Here is a 22311-nt window from a genome sequence, read left to right on the forward strand (position 1 = left end):
TGTATTACTCTATGAAACCAGTCTTTTGCGCATAAGCTACATATAGTAATTACTGGAAAAGTTCTGCAGGTCTGGCAGCATCTGTGAACAGAAATCAGAGTTAATGTTTTAGGTATGGCGACCCTTCCCCAGTTCTGAGAAAGGGTCACTGGGCCTGAAACATTAAGTCTGCTTTCTCTTCACAAATGCTGCCAGACCTGCTGAGCTTTTCCAGCAACTTCTATTTTTGTTTCAGATTTACAGCATCGCAGTTCTTTCTGTTTTTGTGTAGTAATTACTGTTTTAGTCTACTTGTACAGCTATATAAAAACTCTCATCTTATTACACAAGATTCCTGCAGTACTAACCATGGGAATTTGACGCCGTCTTAAAGTAACACGGAGTCTTCGATCAATTCGCTGAAAACATTCCTTTCCTGCATAGGCCGACTGCTCTGTAAGAGGAAAAAAACGTTGTAAATGTCACATAAAACGCAGTTCATGGTTTTGGCTCAATCTTCTGAAAGATACATACTGCCTTGGTCAAGCAGTCAACAGTGCAAATACTTTAACTATTGTGAATATTCTTGTCTCGTAACAATATTCAAAAACTTAGTGAGACACCTTGAAAAGGGGTCTTAAAATTTGGAGCAAAATTTTCTTGTGCTCAATTCAGTTTGCTGCTGTTTAAATTTAGGGTAAATTTAAACAACTGCACATATTAGTTTAGCAGGCTGACAAAGACTCTGCAAAGTTATTTAAAACTGAATACTTGCGCAAAATTGATCAGGTCAAGTTTGCACACATTTCTGTAGGCTAGGGAATATTCAACTACTTTAACTGATTTTTTGTTAAGAAGTCACTAACACAGTGAATAAGAGAATCAGACTGATTTTAGGAAAATTTATTGTAGTTTAGCACATGGCTAGGAGATAAGAGACAGAGTATATACCACCTTGTGCTCAGAGGCTACAAAGTATCTGTTGTGGAGTATGTATGTTACTAAAAGGAACTGATTAATTAAGTTGGCAAAACTAACAAAAAGAGAATATAACTAAGGGTGTTGTCATCCATTTTAGATTTAAGAAAGAGAGTATCAGGATGTTTTGCAAATGGTAAAACAAGGATCTGTGAAGGAACTAGTTAGTTATCATACACAGTTTAGATTAGAAAGATGAGGAAGTTGAGCTTTACCTGTATACTTCTTTGGTCAGGCTGCTTTCACTTCAATGTGCTGCATCTCAGGAGGATATACTGAACTTGGAGTGGGCACAGCTTAAATTTACCAGAACACTGCGACTAAAACAGTTCATCTACATTCAATAAACTTCAACATAAAATTCTTTAATTTTTCCTATCCTCCTCTCAGCATCACATGGTCCCTTCATTTTCTCAATGTGTCTCAATTTCTGAGGATAGACCATCTAATGACTTTCGTTATAGGCCCACCAAATTCAGACAACAATATGCTTCCTCTTGCCAGTTCTTTTAAGTAGTCTCTTCCATTTTCCAAGCTTCTCAGTCACATAGTTCTGATGATGCTACCATTCACAACAGTGCTTCCAAAATGTCTTCCTTCCTTCCTCTAGCGAGGTGGCACCTCCTAAGTACATCCTCCCTTCCCCTCACCTAGCATTATTCAAAAGGGACTGTTACCTCTACTTGTCCACCACTCTCAATGTGTTGTCCACTTCCTCTGACTGTCTGGGTGAATACCACAGGAAGTGTAGTGCCTGCATTTTCATTTTCTCTAATTTTCCAAAACCATAAGTACTTCATCCAAATAAACTAGCGCTTTACTTGTACTTTTTTCAATTTAGTATACTGTATTCATGGCTTAAAGTCCTTTACATGGAAGAAACCAAGTGCACACTTTGCAGAACACTTCCACTCAGTCTGGAAGCATGACCCAGTTATCTGTCATTTTAAGTAATCGTCTTGTTCTCAGTGTGTGCAGTGTTCTAGTGAAGCCTAACATAGCTCGAGGAACAGTTCCTCATCTTTTGATTAGATACTTTAGTCTTCTGGACTCAACACTGAAATCAACAACTTCAGACCATGAACTGTGTTCTCCACTTTAACATTACTAAGTGCCAGTCTGTATCTTGTTTGTCTGTTTTTGTTTTTGATTTTAAGAGTTGTCCTTTCTCCTATATTAATGCTGACTTTGGATCCATGTTCTATTTCCTTAATACAACAACTACCACACCTTTTGCCTTGTGTCCCATCTCTCCTTGTTCCTTTAAAAATATCTGACCTTCCATGTTGTACCACTGATCTACTCCTCTTTCTCAACAGCATAAAACCCATCATATTTCTAACTCTTTCGTGACTATGGTAGATCATACTGGATTCAGAAAATAAACTCTTTACAGATGGCGTCAGATGACAGCACTACGCTCATGCCCTATGAAGTATGAAGAGTGATTTAATCAAGGTGATTAGAACGATAGAGAAGTAATAGTGTAACTAAAGAGGAACTATTTGTTTTCCAGAAGGGAAATCCAGAATAAAAGGAGCACATTTTTTAAATTGCCTGGTCAGGAGTGAAAATAGGGGCTATCTTTCAATGCAGAGCATAGTAGAAATTAGAGGGAACTTTTCACCAAAAGGTTGTAGATTCAGAGTAAAATGAATTTTTCCAATGAAGATTTGATAACATTTTTCTTGAGTTAGGAAATCAAGGAATATGAAGCAAAGATACAAGTTAAATGCAGGTAAAGATAAGCTACGAGGTAAATGAATTTCAAACAGATATTTGATTCCCATGTTCTTAAGGGTTGTTTCTTACTCCCTCTTTTGTTCTGTGAATGCAGATGCACTTTTCCTTTGCTCTTCTTCTTCGCTTCTTCCTCTAGGTAATGTAGAAACTTCTCTTGTTCCTCACCAGTACGGTTCATGAAATCATTCCAGACCTGAAAAATGGAATTTAACCACGATCTACCAGACACATTGTGCAGCAATAAAAACCTAACTGGGAAAAAAGCTGTCATCTCTTGTATCAACTTGGCTTATTTGTTACCCAGCAAATGGTAAATTTTGCACTGCAAATGTTGTTTAGCTCAGTTTATAATTTAATAAAATCTGTGCTCACAGGGAGGCGTTTCAGCAAATTTCAAGATTCTGTATTTGAATATTTCTTCAAGCATTACCTTTCAATCCAATATCAAAACACTGAAACAGAGTGGAAGGTTAAAACACTGAAACAGAGTGGAAGACGAAAACAGCAAAAATACATTCCTAATTATTAGAATCAGCTCTGTTGCAATGGCAAGCTTTTCATCTCCTTGGACCTACAGTCACATGGTAGTGCCCTGTGAAAAAGTGTACAAAGCTGAAATCATGGCTTACAGGGAGGTTAACTAAAAACATATCAATTGGGAGTGATCTTTATTTCATTGTGAGGGGCACACAAACAGTAGCGAAGTTGAACTGACGACATGGACAACTCAAGCAGAAGTAGCAATTTGTACAAGCAGTGCTCAACAATGCAACTACTTCTGTTCTAAAATGGAGGAAAGAGGAAAAGCTTGCTTTTGCAAAATGCATAGTTAGCAGATCAAGAATGTAGAACTAAACAAATCACAAACTGGAAATAAGAAGGCATTGAACAGCCAGACCAACTCCTGCTGTGTGATGATTGAATCTGCTGGAATTTTTAAGTTCAACACTAAAAATATTACCTCAATTTTATTATTTTTCAATGTCGAATTATTGGTCTTCTTTCTTCTGTTTAAAGACTGACACAATTATAAATTAAAACTGTGCACAGAATTCTGTAAAACTAACCTGACAAATTGTAGGGCACAAGAAACTTCAAATTTTCATGTGATCCAATGATGCATTTGCAATTCCACATAATTCCTCACACAGGAGGCAATTATCAATTTAAAAGAAACCTACCCACGCATCTGGAAATAGAGTATCAATTTCACATGTTGTAAGCAGGAGAGTTTCATGTTTTTCCAGGAACTTTCACCAAGAGTTATGGTTATCTAACATTTGTGCACAATACTTGTTTAAAGTTTTGGAAAAGATCTGTAGCTTGAGTTGTGGATGAGGTTGTTGACTTGCTGTCCGAGCTGGCTTGTTTGTTTTTGTTCGAATGTCTCATCACCATGCTAGGTGACATCATCAATGGAGCCTCCTACTGGATTGCAAGGATTGGTTGGAGCAGCAGTTAGAAGGAAATGGAATTTACAGGAGCTACGGCATGTGATGGATGGCAGTTGCTGGAAGGGAGATAAACTGAAGATACAATCAGGTAAATGGGTGACATCCAGGAAAGGTTGGAGGGGTAGGCAGGTAGTGTAGGAGTCTCCCATGGCTCCCCCATCTCAAACAAGAACGCTGTTATGGAAAATGTTGCAGGTGATGGTTTCCAAGGGGAATGTAGGACTGACTGTCAAAAATGGAGCAGCTTTTACCGCCACAAATTTTTCCTGTCCTCCACCTGGGATTACCCAGCATTTATCTAAATTAACCCCCATTTGCTATTTTTCAGCCCACCGACCAATTTCATCAAGATCTGTTTCCTCAAGTAAACAGGTATTGTGCATAAGTGTTACACTGGCTCTAATGTAACAAAGGGTATGCCAGGTTCCAAGCCTGACATCAGTAGTGGGCAAGTAGTTGGGAGGAATCCTGAGGGACACGATGTATATGTATTTGGAAAGACAAGGACTGGTTAGAGATAGTCAACATGGCTTTGTGCATGGGAAATCCATGAGGGCCTTGGTGGAAGATTGCTTTTCAGACTGGAACTCTGTGACCAGCAGTGTGCCACAAAGATTGGTGCTGGGTCCACTACGTTTTGACATTTTTATAAATGATTTGGATGTGAACATAGGAGGTATGGTCAGTAAGTTTGCAGATGACACCAACTGCAACGGGATCTTGATCAGATGGGCCAATGGGCTCAGAAGTGGCAGTTGAAGTTTAATTTAGGTAAATGTGAGGTGCTGCATTTTGGAAAGCCAAATCAGAGCAGGTCATATGTTTAATGGTTAGTTCGTGGGGCGTGTTGCTGAACAAAGAGACGTTAAAGCACAGGTTCACAGTTCCTTGAAAGTGGAGTTGCAGATAGATAGGATAGTGAAGGTGGCATTTGGTATGCTTTCCTTTATTGGTCAGTGCATTCAGAATAGGAGTTGGGAGGTCATGTTGCAGAAGTACAGGACATTGGTTTGGCCAATGCAATGCGATGTGCAATTCTGGTTTCCCTGCATTAGGAAGGATGCTGTGAAACTTGAAAGGGTTTAGGAAAGACTTACAAGGACATTGTCAGGATTGGAGGGTTTGAGCTGTAGGGTGAGGCTGAACAAACTGGAGCTATTTTCCCTGGAGTGTTGGAGGCTGAGGGGTGACCTTGTAGAGGTTTATAAAATCATGACAGGCATGGATAAGGTAAATGGACAAGGTCTTTTCCCTAGAGTGGATGGGTTTAAGGTGAGAGGGGAAAGATTTAAAAGGGACCTGAGGGGCAACTTTATCACACAGATGGTGATGAGTGTGTGGCATGAGCTACCAGAAGAAGTGGTGAAAGCTGGTACAATTATAACATTTCAAAGGCATCTGGATGGATATATGGATAGGAAGGGTTTAGACGGAAATGGACCAAATGTTGCAAAATGGGACTAGATTTATTTAGGATATCTGGTCGGTATGGGTGTGATGGACTGAAGGGTCTGTTTCCGTGCTGTGTATCTCTATGACTCTTTATGAGAGGTACTGCATTTTGGTACAACAAACAAGGGTAGGGTTAAACAATTAATGGTAGGTGCTTGGGTAGTGTTGTAGAACAAAGGGCCTTGGGGTCTAGGTTTACAATTCTTTGAAGTTTGTGTCACATATAGACAGGTTGGTCAAAAAGGTGCTTGGCATGCTTGCATTCATTTCTCAATCCCTTAAGTATAGGAGCTGGGAAGTCATGTTGAGGTTGTTCAGGACTTTGGTGATGCTTCTTCTTGAATACTGTGTACAATTCTGGTGGCCCAGTTACAGGAAGGATACAATCAAGCTGGAGAGGGTTTAAAAGAGATTTACAGAATGTTGCCAGGTATGGAAGGTTTGAGTTATAAAGAAAGGCTGGGATATTCTTCACTGGAGCTTAGAAAGTTGACAGGCAATCTAATAGAAGTTTATAAAATAGAAATGTAGTTGTCATTTCCCTGGGATGAGAGATTTCAAGACTAGGGGCACATTTTTAACGTGAGGGGAGAGAGATTTAAGAAAGACATAAGAGGCAATTTTTATACACAGAGGGTGGTTCGCATGTGAAATGAACCTCCTGAGGAAATGATGGATGCAGGTACAATTGCAATGTTTAAAAGACATTTGGATAGATACTTGAATAGGAAAGGTTTGGAGGGATATGGGCCAGGAGCAGGCAGGTGGGACTAGTTTACTTTGTGATTATGTTCAGCATGGACTGGTTGGACCAAAAGGTCTGTTTCAGTGCTGTTTCCAACTCTAAGTCTATTCATGAGCAAAGTCAATGGTTTGCTGTTCTCATGAAAGAATGCACAAAGCTAACAAAGAAGAATTACCAAAGCACAGATTAAAATCTCAGAATTTACAATGAATGAAATTTGGCTTGACGACCATAAACCCACGACCATGATTATAAACTGAATAATCAGAAGACTGGTTTAAAGAAAAATAAAGAATCTCATGTCATAAACAGAATCTGAGTCATTAATTCATCATTAATTAATGATCTTGATGATAGTTCATTTTAATCAAGATACAGATTTGTAAAGTTCTAATTCAAAAGTCAAGTTAATAAACTAGAATACCTCAACATAGTCATCATTACTACAAGCTTCTGTGAAAATTGTAGGAGAGGCAGGATCTGTCTGGTCTCCTTCATCCTTGGTACAGTCATCTTTCTCTATAAGGTTCATCAAGTAATGAGCTAAACAAAATAAAGAAAAGCACAGATGTGTTTTCACGCTGTAAATTCAGTAATGAGTACTAAGCAAGGTTTGCTAGTTTATAATCATGAAGTAATCACACTGAGCCAGTGACTGGACTTGTCTATATCCTATTCTATTCCATGGAATTTAAATTAAGCATAACCAACATATAAACCTTGAGGCTGCCAGCTTTCTTCTTGTGTAATATCAAATATGACACACTATCAGTTAAATATTAAATATCACAGATGCTGGAAATCTGCAATAAAAACAGAAATTGTTGGAAATTTCTTTCAAAGAGTCATTTTGGACTTGGAATGTTGACTCAGTTTGTCTCTCCACAGATACTGCCAGATCTGTCAAGTTTCTCCAGTATTTTCTGTTTCCTTATTAGCTCAATTACCAGCTGGGACTTACAAAGAAAAGGTCATTATACTAAATAACAAGGCTACTCATACATGCACCATTAGTTTGAGTCTGAAGTAGTCATTCTCACTGACTCAGTGCTATCAGCCACTGCTGTAAGCAGAACTATGTCATCTGCATTTAGAAGTTTCCCTTCATAGTCAAAATTCTTGTTACATGAGCACAACATCCCACTAACACTTTGAAAACTATTTCTTATGTGGACTGCATACTGAAATCTCTACCCCTACATGGATTTCTCCTACTTTTGGAAGGTAAACTAACTGAAAATTCAAGTAATGTCAATAAATTATTTATTTTGTTTATAGTTGGTGAATAAACTGATTAATGATTAACATTAATTTATTTCATCAGGCTGAACTGTAACTCAGAAGTGAGATTTGCCATACTACATGAATTAATTGAGTTAACGTCTGATTAGTGCCATCCCTGAATCTAGTAAGTACCAGGCTCAAAGAAAGAGGTTCCTCAATCTGGGTCTTACTTCCTTAACAAATTTCTAATTTCTTCACCTGGAAGCAACACTTCACCTGCACTTCAGGAATCTAGTCTACTGTATTCGCTGCTCACAATGTGGTGCCCTCTACATGGGGGAAACGAAGCGTAGACTTGGCAACCCCTTTGCAGAACACATTCTGCTCACAAAAAAGACCCTAAACTACCTGTTGCCTACTACTTCAATGCACCACCTTGCTCCCTGGCCAACATCTTTGTCTCCGGCTTGCTACAGTGTTCCAATGAAGCCCAGCACAAGCTGGAGGAACAACACCTCATTTTCCACTTGGGGACCCTAGAGCCCTCTGGACTCAATATTGAGTTCAATAATTTTAGGGCCTAAACTCCATGTCCCAGCGCCCCACCCCACACACCAGGCCTTAGAACATAGAACATTACAGCACAGTACAGGCCCTTCAGCCCTCGATGTTGTGCCGACCTGTCATACCGATCTGAAGCCCATCTAACCTACACTATTCCATGTACATCATATGCCTTGTTACCACATAGCCTGCCATTATCTACCCCCTGTTGTTTGTCACTAACAGTCCCCATTAACAATTATTCACCCTCCCAGGCTAATTGTTAGCAACTCCTTTGTCTGTCCAACTGTCTTTCTCTCTCTTTGGGCTCTGTCCTATTGTTTACTCCCTACCCCACCCACCTCCCTACTTTCTGCATATAAACTGACAATTGCCCAGCCAACATCAGTTCTGAAGAAGGGACACCAGAGCCGAAACGTTAACACTGTTTTCCCCTCCACAGATGATGCCAGATCTGCTGAGCTTTTCCAGAAACCTTGTTTTTGCTCCTGATTTAGAGCATCCGCAGTTCTTTTGGTTTTTATTAAATTTCTAATTGGACCTTCTTCCTGCAAACCCCACTTGCATATCATCTTGAGAATTTATGTACCTGAAGAGATGCAGTACAGCAACTTGTCAGTCTTGCTCAGAGAGCTGACAGAGTAGTAAGCATGAAAACGATGGAAATGTTGTAAGAATATCAGAACCTTTGTGTCATCCCTCAGTTACACACCATTCAAATTTGAGCAACTCAAATGAGCACTGGATGAACACAGCAGGCCAAGCAGCATCTCAGGAGCACAAAAGCTGACGTTTCGGGCTGGTTTTACCATCATGGACAGCCTCTTAACAGCTAACACGCGTGTTCCAGCAGGAATCAGTGTTTACAAAAAAACCTTTGATTCATTTTCCCTTCCAGAACCTAGGATGCTAGATTAACTCTAGTATTAAAACCACTCTTCGAACCAAGATTGCATAACGGAGCACTAATTCTAAAGCGTCAATTTGACAATTCCATTTGTCTCCGTCTCCAACAATTCTATTCAGAAGAAGTGCACCGTTAGAGGTACCATCTCCTGGAAAACATAATAAACCATAGCCCTGCCTGCTTGCTGTACTCCATATATTATATTCCAAACTATCTTTGAAGGGAAAGAGAGTTCTTTGTGTATAGTAAAACAAAGAACTGCAGATGTTGAACATCTGAAACAAAAAGAGAAATGGCTGGAGAAACCCAGCAGTTCTGGCAGCGCCTGTGAGAAGCTGGAGTCCACTGACTCTTCATCAGAACTGTTAGGTATTCTTTTTGTGTCTCAACACTGATCGTTCAACATCGTTAACATGGCGCTGATCTGAACTGTTTTTCAAGCAGAGTGCTGTTAAATATGAACAGCTCTGTAAAAGTCTGCTGATCCGTTTGCCTATATTTCAAAAGTGATTAATCGGTTGCAAAATGCTTTACAGCACCACAAGTTGTGAAAGCAACTGAATAATAGCAATTTGCATCTTTCTATTTAGTGTATTTACTCAACAAGCTTTTAGGAAAGTTGAGTACAACAAGCACCAGAAACCAGTTACACTTTCTAAAAGAGCACAATATCCCGGATTGTTTAATTCAGTTAACGTTCTTTTTGAATACCTGACTAAATGCAATTTAGATCAGTAAAGGAAACCACATTAACATTTAACTATAACAGCAATAAATGCAATTAATAATTCAAGCTGTCAGTCTTGCTGGCAACAGAAAATGAGCATTTTGGAAACCCTGCATTCTTAATATCCAGTCTTACTGTTCTCAAGTCTCCTCAAACTTTTTCTTCCTTTTGCCTTGGGAATGAGATCAGAGTTGCGAATTGCTTGATTGATGTAGTATTGTTTACGTTTTGCAGGTGATATACGCTTTGATGGGGAGTAGTGCAGAGGTGGAAGGCAATCTTCAATCAAACTGAGAATAGAATTAGGTAGGAGCAGAATTAAAAACAGCTTCATAATCTATTACAAATAATGCAAACACTATGCAAGAATTGGATTTGCTGAAATGCAATGTATGCAGATTAGTTCCCTCTAACTTGTCTGAGGCTCTGATTCTGCAATTCCACAGGCTTTGGCAACCTGCTGATACCTCATCTGACAGGTCAGTAGTTGTTTTTCATTCAGCAGGGGAACATCAGTTTCAGCTCATAAATTCAAAATGGAAAATTCAAAACCTCAAAATATGATTAAGCCATTTCTTAATTTCATGTGCAATGAACTGAACTGGCAGGAGACTGGCATCTGTGATGCTGGGGATCTCTGGATGAGACTGAGATGGCTCATCCATTCAGCACTGCTGGCTGAAAATAGTTGCAAATGCTTCTGCCTTACTTTTTGTGCTACGTGCTAGACTCCAGCATCATTGACAATGTGGACATTTATGGAATCTCTTCCTCTGATGAGTTATTTAATTACTTATCACCAACCACAACTGGATGCAGACCTTAGATATGATCCATTGGTTGTGGAATCATTTAGCCCTATCACTTGGTCTTTCTTTATGCAATTACCCCGTACAGAAATGAGAATTGTTACTGACTTGAGAAAATCAAAGAGTATGGTGATAACTTGTGTAAGACGTAGCTGAGATAGAAAGGCCACTTGACGGCACAGCAATATCAGGGGGCAAATAGCCTACTCTGTTTCTTATTTCCTATCTATTTTAAACCTGCACTTTGATGTTTAGCATGCAAATATTCCCCCATTTTATAGCCTCACCAAGCTAAAATCTCTTTTTAAGGCATGCTTGATGCTACTTCTGGCATGGCCATTTTTATTTATTCATTCACTTATGGGACTTTGGTGGTTAGGCCAGCGTTGCCCAGTGGGCAGTTAAAAGTCAGTCATACTGCTGTAGGTCTGGGCCAGGTAAGGATGCATCCTTCCCTAAAGAGCATAAGTGAATCTGATGTCTTTTCTCCCCAACAATCAATACTGGTTATATGGTCATCATTAGACTCTTAACTGCAGATTTGTATTGAATTCAAATTCCTTCATGTGCCATAGCGAGATTCAAACCTGTGACCCCAGAATACTGGATTAATAGTCTAGTGACAGTCCTGATTTAACTTATTGTAGTCACAAATGCCTAAGTACAGTGGGAAGTTTTGTTTTGTGAGCAGTACAGGCAGATCATAACATAACATACTAGGACATACAAATCATTGCATGTTTATACAGAGCCAGGCTTACAAGATTACAGCCGTACAGGAGGTGCACAAAAGCAAGGTCAAGATTAGATTTCAAGTTAGATAGGTCTATTCAAAAATCTAATAACAGCAGAGAAGAAGCTGTTCTTGAACCTGTTGGTACATGTGTTTAAACTTCTGTATCTTCTGCCTGACGTTAAAGATTGGATGAGATTACTATCAGGGTGGAAGGTATCTTTGATTATGTTGGCAGCCTTTCCATGGCAACGAGAAGTGTAAATGGAGTCCACGGATGGCAAGTTGGCTTTCGTGATGGTCTGGGCTGGCTGCTGAAGTTTCTTACAGTCCTGAGCAGAGCCTATACCAAGTCATTACGCACCCAGATAGAATGCTTTTTATGTAGTATCTGTAAATGTTGGTGAGGGTCCTTATGGACACGCCAAATTTCCTCAGCCTCCTGAGGAATAAGAGCCTGTTGTTGTGCTTTCTTGACCACTGCTGCTACATGGGATATCCAAGATGGATTGTTGGTCATCGTCATTCCAAGACACTTGTCACTTTCGACCCTCTCCACCTCCACTCCATTGATGTAGATAGGGGTGTGTCCTCTTCCTTTCTTCCTGAAGTCAATGATCAGTTCTTTTGTTTTGCTGACAGAGACTATTATCTATTGCACCAGGATACCAAGCACTTTATCTCCTTTCCTGTATTCTGACTCACTTTTTTTCGATATCCGGCCTACAACAGTGGTGTCATCAGCAAACTTGTCGATGATATTCGTATGAAATTTGGCCACTGTCATACCTATACAGGGAATACAATAGGGGGCTGAGTAGGCATCCTTGAGGGGCACCATTGTTGAGGATCATGAAGGAGGTGCAGTTGTCTCTTCACTGATTGCGGCCTGTGGGTCGCAGGAAGCTGGGGATCCAGTTGCAGAGGGCAGAGCCAAAAACTAGGTCTTGAAGTTTTGAGATTAGTTTCTTTGGGATTATAGTGTTGGAAGGCAGAGCCGTAGTTGATAAGCAGGAGTCCAACATATGTACCCCTATTATCCAGAAGTTCGTTGTGGATCTATTTCGCCAGTAGGCATATTGCAAGAGATCAAGGCTAGAATGAATGTGGACCATGCTTAACTTGTTGAAGCACTTCATGAATATGGAGGTGAGAGCCACCGGTTGGTAGTCAGTAAGGCATGTTGCATATGTTATCTTTAGTACTGGGGTGACAGTGGTATTCTTAAAGCAGGTGGGGCCTTCAGATTGTAGCAAGGAGAGGTTAAAGATGTCAGCGAATACTTACATCAGCTGGTACACAGAGGTGTTGAGCCCTGCACTCTTCACTGAATCAGGACTGACCTCCTGGATTGATGATATCGAGAGAGCAGGAATATGCAGAATCATAAGGTTGTATTGATGTTTCAGTACAATTCTATTACAACTGATCATCCACAACACCTCATGGGATGCTCAATTTGAACTGTAGGTCCGTTCAAAATCAATCCTATCTAGCATGGTATAGTGTTACACACCATTGAGTATACCTTCAATATGAAGATGGGATTCGGTCTATACAACCAATGCTGCCATGGCCAGACGTATCGGTGAATGAAGTCAAATATCATTTCCAATCTTGTTGCTTCCTTCATCAGCTGAGCAGGACTTCATTAGGACTTGGCCAGCTGAATTCATACATAAAATTATAAGAAACTGAAACAGGATAGTGAATTTCTCAAGCCTGCCCTGTCATTGAACAAGATCATAGCTGATCTATCCCAGGACTTAAGTCCTCTTTCATGCCAGTTCCTCCCCTAATATTTCAAAAATCTAATGATATTGTCTTGAAAAATCTTCAGTGATCTAGCTCTGCAACTCTTTGGGGTAAGGAATTCCAAGCTTTCAGTGAATGAAAATGAGAAGAAATTCCTTCTAATCTCAGTTTTAAATGAGTATCCTATAATTCTGTTATGTCCCCAGCTCAAGATTCCTATACGAATGGAAACATCTTATAAACATCTACCTTTTCAAGAATCCTCAGAATCTTAAATGTTCTAATAAGATCACCTCTTATTCTTCTAAACTTTTAAAAATAAAAGTCTAACTAGTTTAGCCATTTTTGATAAATCAACCAGTTCTTTCCAGGAAATAGTTTAATGAATCACTTTTGAATGGCTACCAATAGCAGTATGTCCTTCCTTAAATATGGGGACCAAACTGCGCACAGTACTCCTAGGTGCAGGGTCACCAGCATCCTGTACAGTTGTACAAATATGTACCTATTTCAAAACTTCAACCACCTGCAACTTTCATTTGCCTTCTTAATTACTTGGTGCACTTGTACGCTAACTTCTTGTATCTCATACCTAAGCACACCCACATCCGTTTTTGGAATCTCCCTTCTTTGAAATAACAGTCTGCTTTTTGATTCTTCCCTCAAAGTGCATGACCTCACTTTCCTGCATTGAACTTCAACTGCCAGGTTTTTGGCCACTTGCTCAACCTATCCTTTTCCCTTCTTAGATCCTTATTTCATCATCACAGCATGTTTCCCAACCAATTTTTGTATTATCAGTACATTTGGATATGTTACACTCTGCTCTCTCCTTCCAGTCTTTACTATAAACAGGAAACAACTGAGGTTTGTTATGGAGATCAACTTGATATATTTTTAAGAGGACATCAGCAGAATAGACATTGTTTATTTCTTACGCACATATGGAGAGGGAGTCTTAACACTGTGAAGTTTAAAACTCATTCAGATTGCTAACGGAACGTCTCCATACTTTATACAGATTACAGCATGCATGTTACAATTCTCACACTAAAATAGCCATGTGTCCCATGTTATCTTTGTTTTCCATAGTCTTTCATTGGTACATTCTGTTCTTTTCCCCAAGGCCTCTGAAACTACAACTTGTATGATACTATTCTTAAATATCTAGTTTGCTATTAATTTTGTTGAACATCTGCAGTTCCCAAATGGTTTGAAAGCCCTGTTTTTTCACTGATTACTTCACTAAAGCTTTCATCCTAAACTAACCTAATCATTTCAAGGCCCTCAGAATGATCCTTTTGCCCAGTTACGTCCTTCCAAACTGAAAAAGATGCATTACTTCTGACTCTCTGTGTTTTAATCAATTCTCAATTCATACATTACCTCAAATTCCATGAGCTACTACCTTGTTCAATAACGTTTTTTGGCATCTTATTAAATGGCATCTGGAAATCCAAACATTCTACACTACTGTTTCCCCCATTATCGAGTCTGCTTCTTAGATCCTCAAAGAAGTCAAGCAAATTTGTCAAACATGACTTCCCTTTCACAAAGCCATGCTGACTCTATTTGGAGATAGTAAGAACTGCTGACGCACACTATGTTATCTCTGACTCTATCTGACTGCTTCAAAATATTCTAAATCCGAAGTCCTACTTTTGCATCCGTAATAATGGATTCTTGGGTTTTCCCAATGACAGATGTTATGCTAACTGGTCAACAGTTTCTCACTTTGTGAATCCCCTTCTCTTCAACAAGATATCACATGAATACTTTTCCTTTCAGCTGGAAATCTCCCAGATCGAGCAAATTCTGGAATATTTCATTCAATGCCTCCACAATCTCTGGAACTACGGTCTTTAAAACCCTTGGATACAGGCCATCAGGTCCTGGAGATGAGCTTTCCTTCAGTCCCATTAATTGGTCAAATACTTTACCCCTTGAGATGGAAACTGTTATTTTTTTTACCATTGGCATTGTGCTTACCTGTTATCTTTGGGATGTTTGCAGTGTTCTTCACTATGAGGATTGATGTAATATTTGTCAAGGTTTTATTAAGGTTTAAATTATCTGCCATCTCCCTATTCCCATTATTAAGGCCTCAATTGCAACCTCCAAGGGCCCTATACTTACTTCAACAGATCTTTTTATTTTCATATACCAGTAGAAACTCTTTATGGTTTTAGATTTCTTGCTGTTTTACTTTTATGATCAATTTTCTCCCTTTCCATTAACTTTTAAGTCCATGGCTGGTTCTTAAAAAAAAATTCCAATCCTCTAGCCTGCCACTAGTTCTCACTGCTTCGCACACTCTAGCTTCTGATTGGATACTCGGCTTAATTACTTCTGTTTACCATGGGTGGTTTTCCTTCAGTCATAGAGATACACAGCACAGAAACAGACCCTCTAGTCCAACTCATCCATACTGAGCAGATATCCTATATAACTCTAGTCCCATTTTCCAGCATTTGGCCTATATCCCTATAAACCCTTCCTATTCTTATACTCATCCAAATGCCTTTTAGATGTTGCAATTGTACCAGCATCCACCACTTCCTCTGGCAGCTCATTCCATACACGCACCACCCTCTACATGAACAAGTTGCCCCTTAGGTCCCTTTTAAATCTTTCTCCTCTCACCTTAAACCTATGTACTCTAGTTTTCGACTCCATCCCCCACCCCACAAAAAGAACCTTGTCTATCTACCCTATCCATGTCGCTCATGCTTTTATAAAGCATTATAAGGTCACCCCTCAGCCTCCGATGCTCCAGGGAAAATAGCCCTGCCTATTCAGCTTCTCCCTACATTTTTGACCAGAATACATTTTTGCTGAACATTATGAAATATTTGCTTAAGCATCTGCAACTGCTCATATTCTGACTTTTCCTTAGTACTCTAAGAAACAGTCCCTGGCGCAGTCTACAAACTTCTACACTGCCATTCCCAACTTGTGTGTCCAGTAAATATACAGATTAAAATGACCTGGACATGCATAGTGCCCTTCTTACACACCTCTATTATTTATTACTTTATACTAGTAGATGGAAAGTATTCAGCCTGGAGCTCGGTGACTAGTGGTGTTCCACAGGGATCTGTTCTGGGACCAATGCTCTTTGTGATCTTTATAAATGACTTGGATGAGGAAGTGGAAGGGCAGGTTAGTAAGTTTGCCGATGACACAAAGGTTGGTTTAGTTGTGGACAGTGTGGAGGGTTGTTGTAGGTTGTAACGGGACATTGACAGGATACAGAGCTGGGCAAAGAAGTGGCAGATGGAATTCAACCCAGAAAAGTGTGAAGTGATTCATTCTGGAAGGTCGAATTTGAATGCAGAATTCAGGGTTAATGGCAGGATTCTCAGTAGTGTGGAGGAACAGAGGGATCATGGGATCCATGTCCATAGATTCCTCAAAGTTGCAACCCAAGTTAATAGGGTTGTAAAGAAGGCATATGGTGTACTGGCTTTCATTGGCAGGGGAATTGAGTTTAAGAGGTTATACTGCAGCTCTATAAAACTCTGGTTAGACCACACTTGGAATATTGTGTTCAGTTCTGGTCACCTCATTACAGGAGAAATGTAGAAGCTTTAGAGTGGGTACAGAGGAGATTTACCAGGATGCTGCCTGGACTGGAGGGCAAGTCTTAGGAGGAAAGGTTGAGGGAGCTAGGGATGTTTTCATTGGAGCAAAAATGGATGACAGGTAACTTGATAGAGGTTTACAAGATGATGAGAGGCATAGATACAGTGGATACGCAGAGACTTTTTCCCAGGGAGGAAATGACTATTACGAGGGGGCATAATTTTAAGGTGATTGGAAGAAGGTATATGGGAGATGTCAGAGGTAGGTTCATCACACAGAGTGTGGCAGGTGTGTGGAATGCACTGCCAGCAGCTGTAGTGCAGTCAAATACTTTAGAGACTTTTAAACGACTCTTGGATAGGCACATGGAGGATAGTAAAATGTAGGGTATGTAGGGTAGATTGATCTGAGTAGGATAATAGGTCTGCGTAACATCGCGAGCCAAAGGCCTTGCACAGTGCTTTACTGTTCTTTTTCTATGTATGTTCTATGTTCTATGTACTTTGTCTCACAATGAGGCACTACTTTGGGGCCTGTAGATAACTCCCATCCATGACTTGGTTCTCTTGCTCTTCCTTATTTCCACACAAACTGATTCTGCATCCAGATCCGTTACATCAATATATTTACTCACCATCACACCTTTATAACAAAGCTACCCTAAGGGTCCCAACCCAAAACATCAACTTTCCTACTCCTCTGATGCTGCTGGCCTGCTGTGTTCCTCCAGCTCCACACCGTGTTATCTGACTCCAGCATCTGCAGTTCTTACTATCTCGGAGTGAATTATATTCCCTCCCTCATTTTCCTTTCTGCCTACTCTTGCAGAACATCAAATACACTTGTGTATCGAGTCCCCAGACTGTGTCATCCTGCAACCATGTCTGCGTACAAACTATCATGTCATAAACATTTATTTCTATTTGTGCCATCACTCATCTATCTTGTTACAAATGCTGCGTGCATTCAGATAAAGAGTCTAAATATTTGACTTTCTGACATTATTATTTATTCCGGTTCTAATTTCTGCTGCACTCTTCTACATATAATTTGTTCCTTTCTTCACTACCCCATAATTCTGCTCTCTCATTTCTTTCCAATTTTTAAAAATTTTCTTCAATTGAATGCCCTCACCATTTGTCAGCTTAAAACCCACACTTTAGTCATGTTGCCAAGTTCCTCTTGGTATTGGATATTCAATTCCTTCACCCAAAGTACATTCCGTACCTATGCCATTCTCAATGCTTCCTCCAAGTTGTGTTAAACATGCTGGAGCAGCTAGATGCTTTGGGAGCAGGGAGGGGAAATTCCTTTGGTGTCATTACCTGGTTTGGTTCCTTGAGTCTGACTATGTCAGATCGATGCTCGACTAGTGCCTAGGTTGATGGCAAGTGGTCCATCCAGTTTCGTTCTTTTTTTGAAACTGTTTAGCAGTTGTCACAATTGAGTGGTTTGCAAGGCCAGTTCAGAGCGCAGTTAAGCATCAACCAAATTGTGGTTTGTCTGGAGTTAAATGTACTCCAGACAAGGCAAGGACAGCAGATTTCATTCCCAAATGGACCTTAGTCACAGGACAATAATGAACTAAATGTGTTTTTATGTTAAGTGACAATGGTTTCATGGGTGTCATTGGACTTAGAATGTTGGATTTTCAAAAAAAATTAAATTCTACCATCTGCTGCAACAGGGTATCAATCAATGTCCCCAGAGCAGTACCCAGGTCTCTGGATTACTAGATCAGCACGACAGTATCACCTCTCCTAATCTCTGGGGGAAGGCAATTGAGATGCTGACCAGATGGGTCTTTTTCACTGATGTAATTAGGAGCACCATCAGTTATGCAGCAAGAAAAGAAAACCTGCATTCGTGCAACGCTTCACACAATTTCAGGATGTCACAAAAGTACTCAGAGCCAATGAAGTACTTCTGAAATCTAGTCACTGTGCAGACACAGAAGCCAATTTGCAAACACAAACTAATTAACAACTGAGCTGAAACCACAGCATATATTTTTCTGCTTCAGTCTTTAGTATGCTTCAAAAGGAACAAACTTGAAGGTGCAAGACCAACAAACATGAAATAAAGACGGTGTTTTTTCCAACCAGATTCTAATAGTTTTCCACAATATGTTATTGTCTTTTAAAAAAAAACGTCAAAAAATGTAGTGTCCATTTAAGATCAAAAGAATGGCTGGATGAAGAAATCAATTTCAAATTTTTCATGTGGACCACCAAAATTTAACACCAACATGACAACTTTAACACAGTATATTTTATAACAGGCAAGTATTTAGTCAAAAGCAATGAATGAAACTGTAATAGAGGACAGCTGCCAGAAAACCGACATACTGAATGACTCGAGATCTCCAGTCCCGGTCTAACATTTCTGATAGTTGGCAAATTGGATAGGTAAAATTGGCCGCAGCTGTTTTTGGCCATTGTACTTTAGTGAGGATTGCTATCAAGTCCTGGAACAGGTGTATGCAAATAGTACTGTCAATGAGTGATTTCAGTTATGTGTCCAGACTTGAGAAGCTGCTGTCGGTCCCCTTAGAGTAGAACAGGCAGGAGGAGGAGATCTGATAGAGGTGTTCATAATCATGGAGGATGTGAAAGCAAATGAGAATTGGATACAAATTCAGATGGGTTGGTAACTAAATGACACAAATTCAAGGTGACCGGCAAAAGAATAAGGGGCAACAAAAGGATTTTTTTTCCTGTTCTTACAAATGCATTGTTTGGAAGGGCACTGGAAGCAGATTCACTTGTAACTTTATCAAAGACAAATGCATAATGCAGTCAGCAAATCAATTAATCTACCAGAGGTCTTGCACTTGAATGGCCATCTCCTATGCTGGATCTTCAGAGGTGTGTAAAAATATCTCTGAACCGGTTATGTAAAAATATCAATGATTCCATGATCGAGATGCAATAGTACTGCAGATCATAAAGGAAGTGAAGCAGCAGCGTATGTGGCTCAATGACCTTTTTAAAAAGCCTTACATACGTTGAATTTTCAGGCTGACAGTTTGGAACTTTTAAAATCAAAAGTGTCTGCAACAGTGCTTAGCACAACAGCCTAAACATTCCTGATCAAATGAGATACAGATTAACAGATGGTATTTCTAATGATCCATCCATATTTTCAAAAAAACTCAGAAAAGAATCTGATCAACTGTTATGCAATGAACAGGAAAGTAAATGCTGAACAGATGTGCGGTGACATTCTATGATCTCCAGAGAGTTATTCCCACATAAGCAGCTCTACTAATCCCAGAGCAGCTGGATTTGAAAACATTTCGGAAGAACAGCACACTGAAAGGGCTCTTGTGGCACAGTGGTGATGTTCCTACTTTTGAGCCAGGAATTCTGGATTCAAGTCCCACCTGTTCCAGAGGTGTGCAATAAACTCTCTAAACAGGTCGATCATTTGAAAAACAAAAGTACACCTGCAAAGTTTCAGTAGTGCAATGGTTACCACCTTCGCCCAGCACACAAGAGATTCCTTGGCTCGAAATCGAGCAGCAATAGCAATGTAAAAAAAGCTTGGAAACTCATTCGGGTTTGATTCATGATGACAGCCACTTCAGCGCAGGAATCCTGGACTCTGCAGTTAAAAATAAATGAGCGGAGAAGCCACAAAACAAAGGGTGACTTGCAGGGTTTAACTCCTTTCGACACCACATACGTTCCCGATCTACCGAATCGAAACAAACAAGTACAAAATTGTCGATAATAATGGGGCCTCCGCTATGTTCTGATGCAACTCCCCACCTGGCAATCCACCCATCAACAAATACCGCCCCCTCCTCACTCTGATTGGTGTAAGTGTAACCTGGGAAACCAGAGTACCCTACCATCGGTCTGCGATCTGTCAATCAAAGTGATCCACCCTTCATCGATAAAACTCAAAGCCACAGATACCTCAGGAAGCTCAAGGAAAGAACGAGCATAAGGCATTACTCACAGACAGTCGTCGGTTGACAACCGCTCCGACACATCGTTTCTGTTCGCTATCACCATCTTCATTGACAGGACACGTCAAGCCGCGCACAGAGACAACCCTACCAAGCCAAAGACCCACTAGCTACGTCACTCTCCACGTGCATCCGGCGCTGGCCGGAAGTGATGTCTCTCACTCCGTAATGTGTCTGCTCACTACAACGTGAGGGAATGTTGGAAAACGTGAGCGGTACCTGTGTAGAGAGTAAGAGAGTTTATCGTCTTTAGTCCAATGACAAAATATTGTTTCTATTTGTTTGAGATCTCCATCATTCGCCCTGTTGAGCCTCAATCCTCATTCACAAGGCTACCCCTGTTTCCCCAGAGATAGCAAGAACTGTGAATGCTGGAGTTAGAGATAACACCGCGTAGAGCTGGAGGGACACAACAGGCCAGGCAACATGAGAAGGGCGGGAAAGTTGACGTTTCGGTTCGGGACCGTTTTTTCAGAAAACCCTGTTTCCCCATCCCACTGCAGTCATCCGAGTGATACAAAAGTTAGGGCATGGCACTGGCGTGCTTTCATTGAGTGGCTTAATAGGCAAAAGGGCTGAATGGCAAACTTCTGTAATCATGTTCCGAATGGTACTATGAATTCAAAATAAAACAACGGTTGGATAGCTTCAGCGGAACTGGTTACATCTACGTCCCGTTATCGTCTTTTTGTCTTCTACCGTTATCATGTACAATTTCAGTTTCCCCGAGTTTGATTCTTGATTCAGCGCCCTCTCATTGAATCTCCTTTATTTCAAAGCCGCTGATAGCTTCTCCACGTTTTTAGATTCAACGAAGGTGCAGAAAATATTCACAGGGCTGTTGTCGGGGTTGGAGGGTTTGAGCGACAAGGGAAAGACTGAATAGAACGGAGCTATTTTCTCTGGAGTATCGAAGGCTGGGGGAGGGGGGAACCTAGGAGAGACTTACCATGAGGGGCATAGATAGGGTGAATAGCCAAATCTTTTTACCAGGGTAGAGGAGATTAAAACTAGAGGGCATAAGTTTAAGGTGAGAGTGGAAAGATTTAAAAGGGACCGAAGGAATAACATTTTTCACTTGGGGGGGTGGTATGTATAAGTAATGAGATGCCGGAGGAAGAAGTGGTGGAAGTTAGAACAATTAGGACATTTTAAACGCACCTGGATGGGTACATGAATAGTTTAGAGGGATATGGGCCAAATGCTGGCAAATGGAACTAATTTAATTTAGGTTATCTGGTTGGCATGGATGAGTTGGACCGAATGGTCTGTGTGCATGCTGTTCAACTTTATGACGCTGTGAAACGTTGTTATCTTGAAATGTTAATCCCATTTCTTGTACTTCCTGCATTTTTCATTTTAATTTTGCTGGGGCAATTGTCAACCAAAGAAAATTGTTAATACAGTGATATATGATGAAGATTGTGACAGATTGGGAACTTATTTAATTAAGTGAATAAGCTGTATAAAAAGCGCTGTTCAAAAAGAATATGCTAATAAAGACAGACTTGCTGGTTATGTTTATTCTAGAGTGTTGTGGGTAGGAGTTGGAGGTATGGTTGAGCAGTGTTGCTGTTAGTAATTTTCTGATGTCAGCTAATCATTAGGAGTAAGATCTGTTCCAGCATTCTCAGGCTGATTTGGCCCATGGTCCAAAGATAGGGGAAGTGATTATTAAAA

The 22311-nt window shown here is 40.2% G+C and overlaps 1 protein-coding gene across 3 annotated transcripts in view; it reads right to left on the reverse strand.

Moving 5' to 3' along the window:
* The window catches only part of r3hdm4 (R3H domain containing 4), a 38967-nt gene extending 18198 nt beyond the window's left edge, over positions 1-20769 (reverse strand). For 2 of the 3 annotated variants that reach the window (XM_059638585.1, XM_059638584.1), the window contains exons 1-5: positions 20622-20769; positions 9909-10063; positions 6776-6894; positions 2770-2893; positions 348-433 (exon numbers count right to left, since the gene is read on the reverse strand). In XM_059638585.1, the coding sequence (XP_059494568.1) occupies positions 348-433; positions 2770-2893; positions 6776-6894; positions 9909-10063; positions 20622-20683 (546 nt within the window). In that variant the 5' untranslated portion in view covers positions 20684-20769. The remainder of the gene's footprint in view (positions 1-347; positions 434-2769; positions 2894-6775; positions 6895-9908; positions 10064-20621) is intronic. The other variant, XM_048559524.2, reaches the window with a different exon arrangement.
* Between the last annotated feature and the right edge of the window lie 1542 nt (positions 20770-22311).

This window comes from Stegostoma tigrinum, chromosome 30 (genome assembly GCF_030684315.1).
Source record: "Stegostoma tigrinum isolate sSteTig4 chromosome 30, sSteTig4.hap1, whole genome shotgun sequence".
Taxonomy (NCBI): domain Eukaryota; kingdom Metazoa; phylum Chordata; class Chondrichthyes; order Orectolobiformes; family Stegostomatidae; genus Stegostoma; species Stegostoma tigrinum.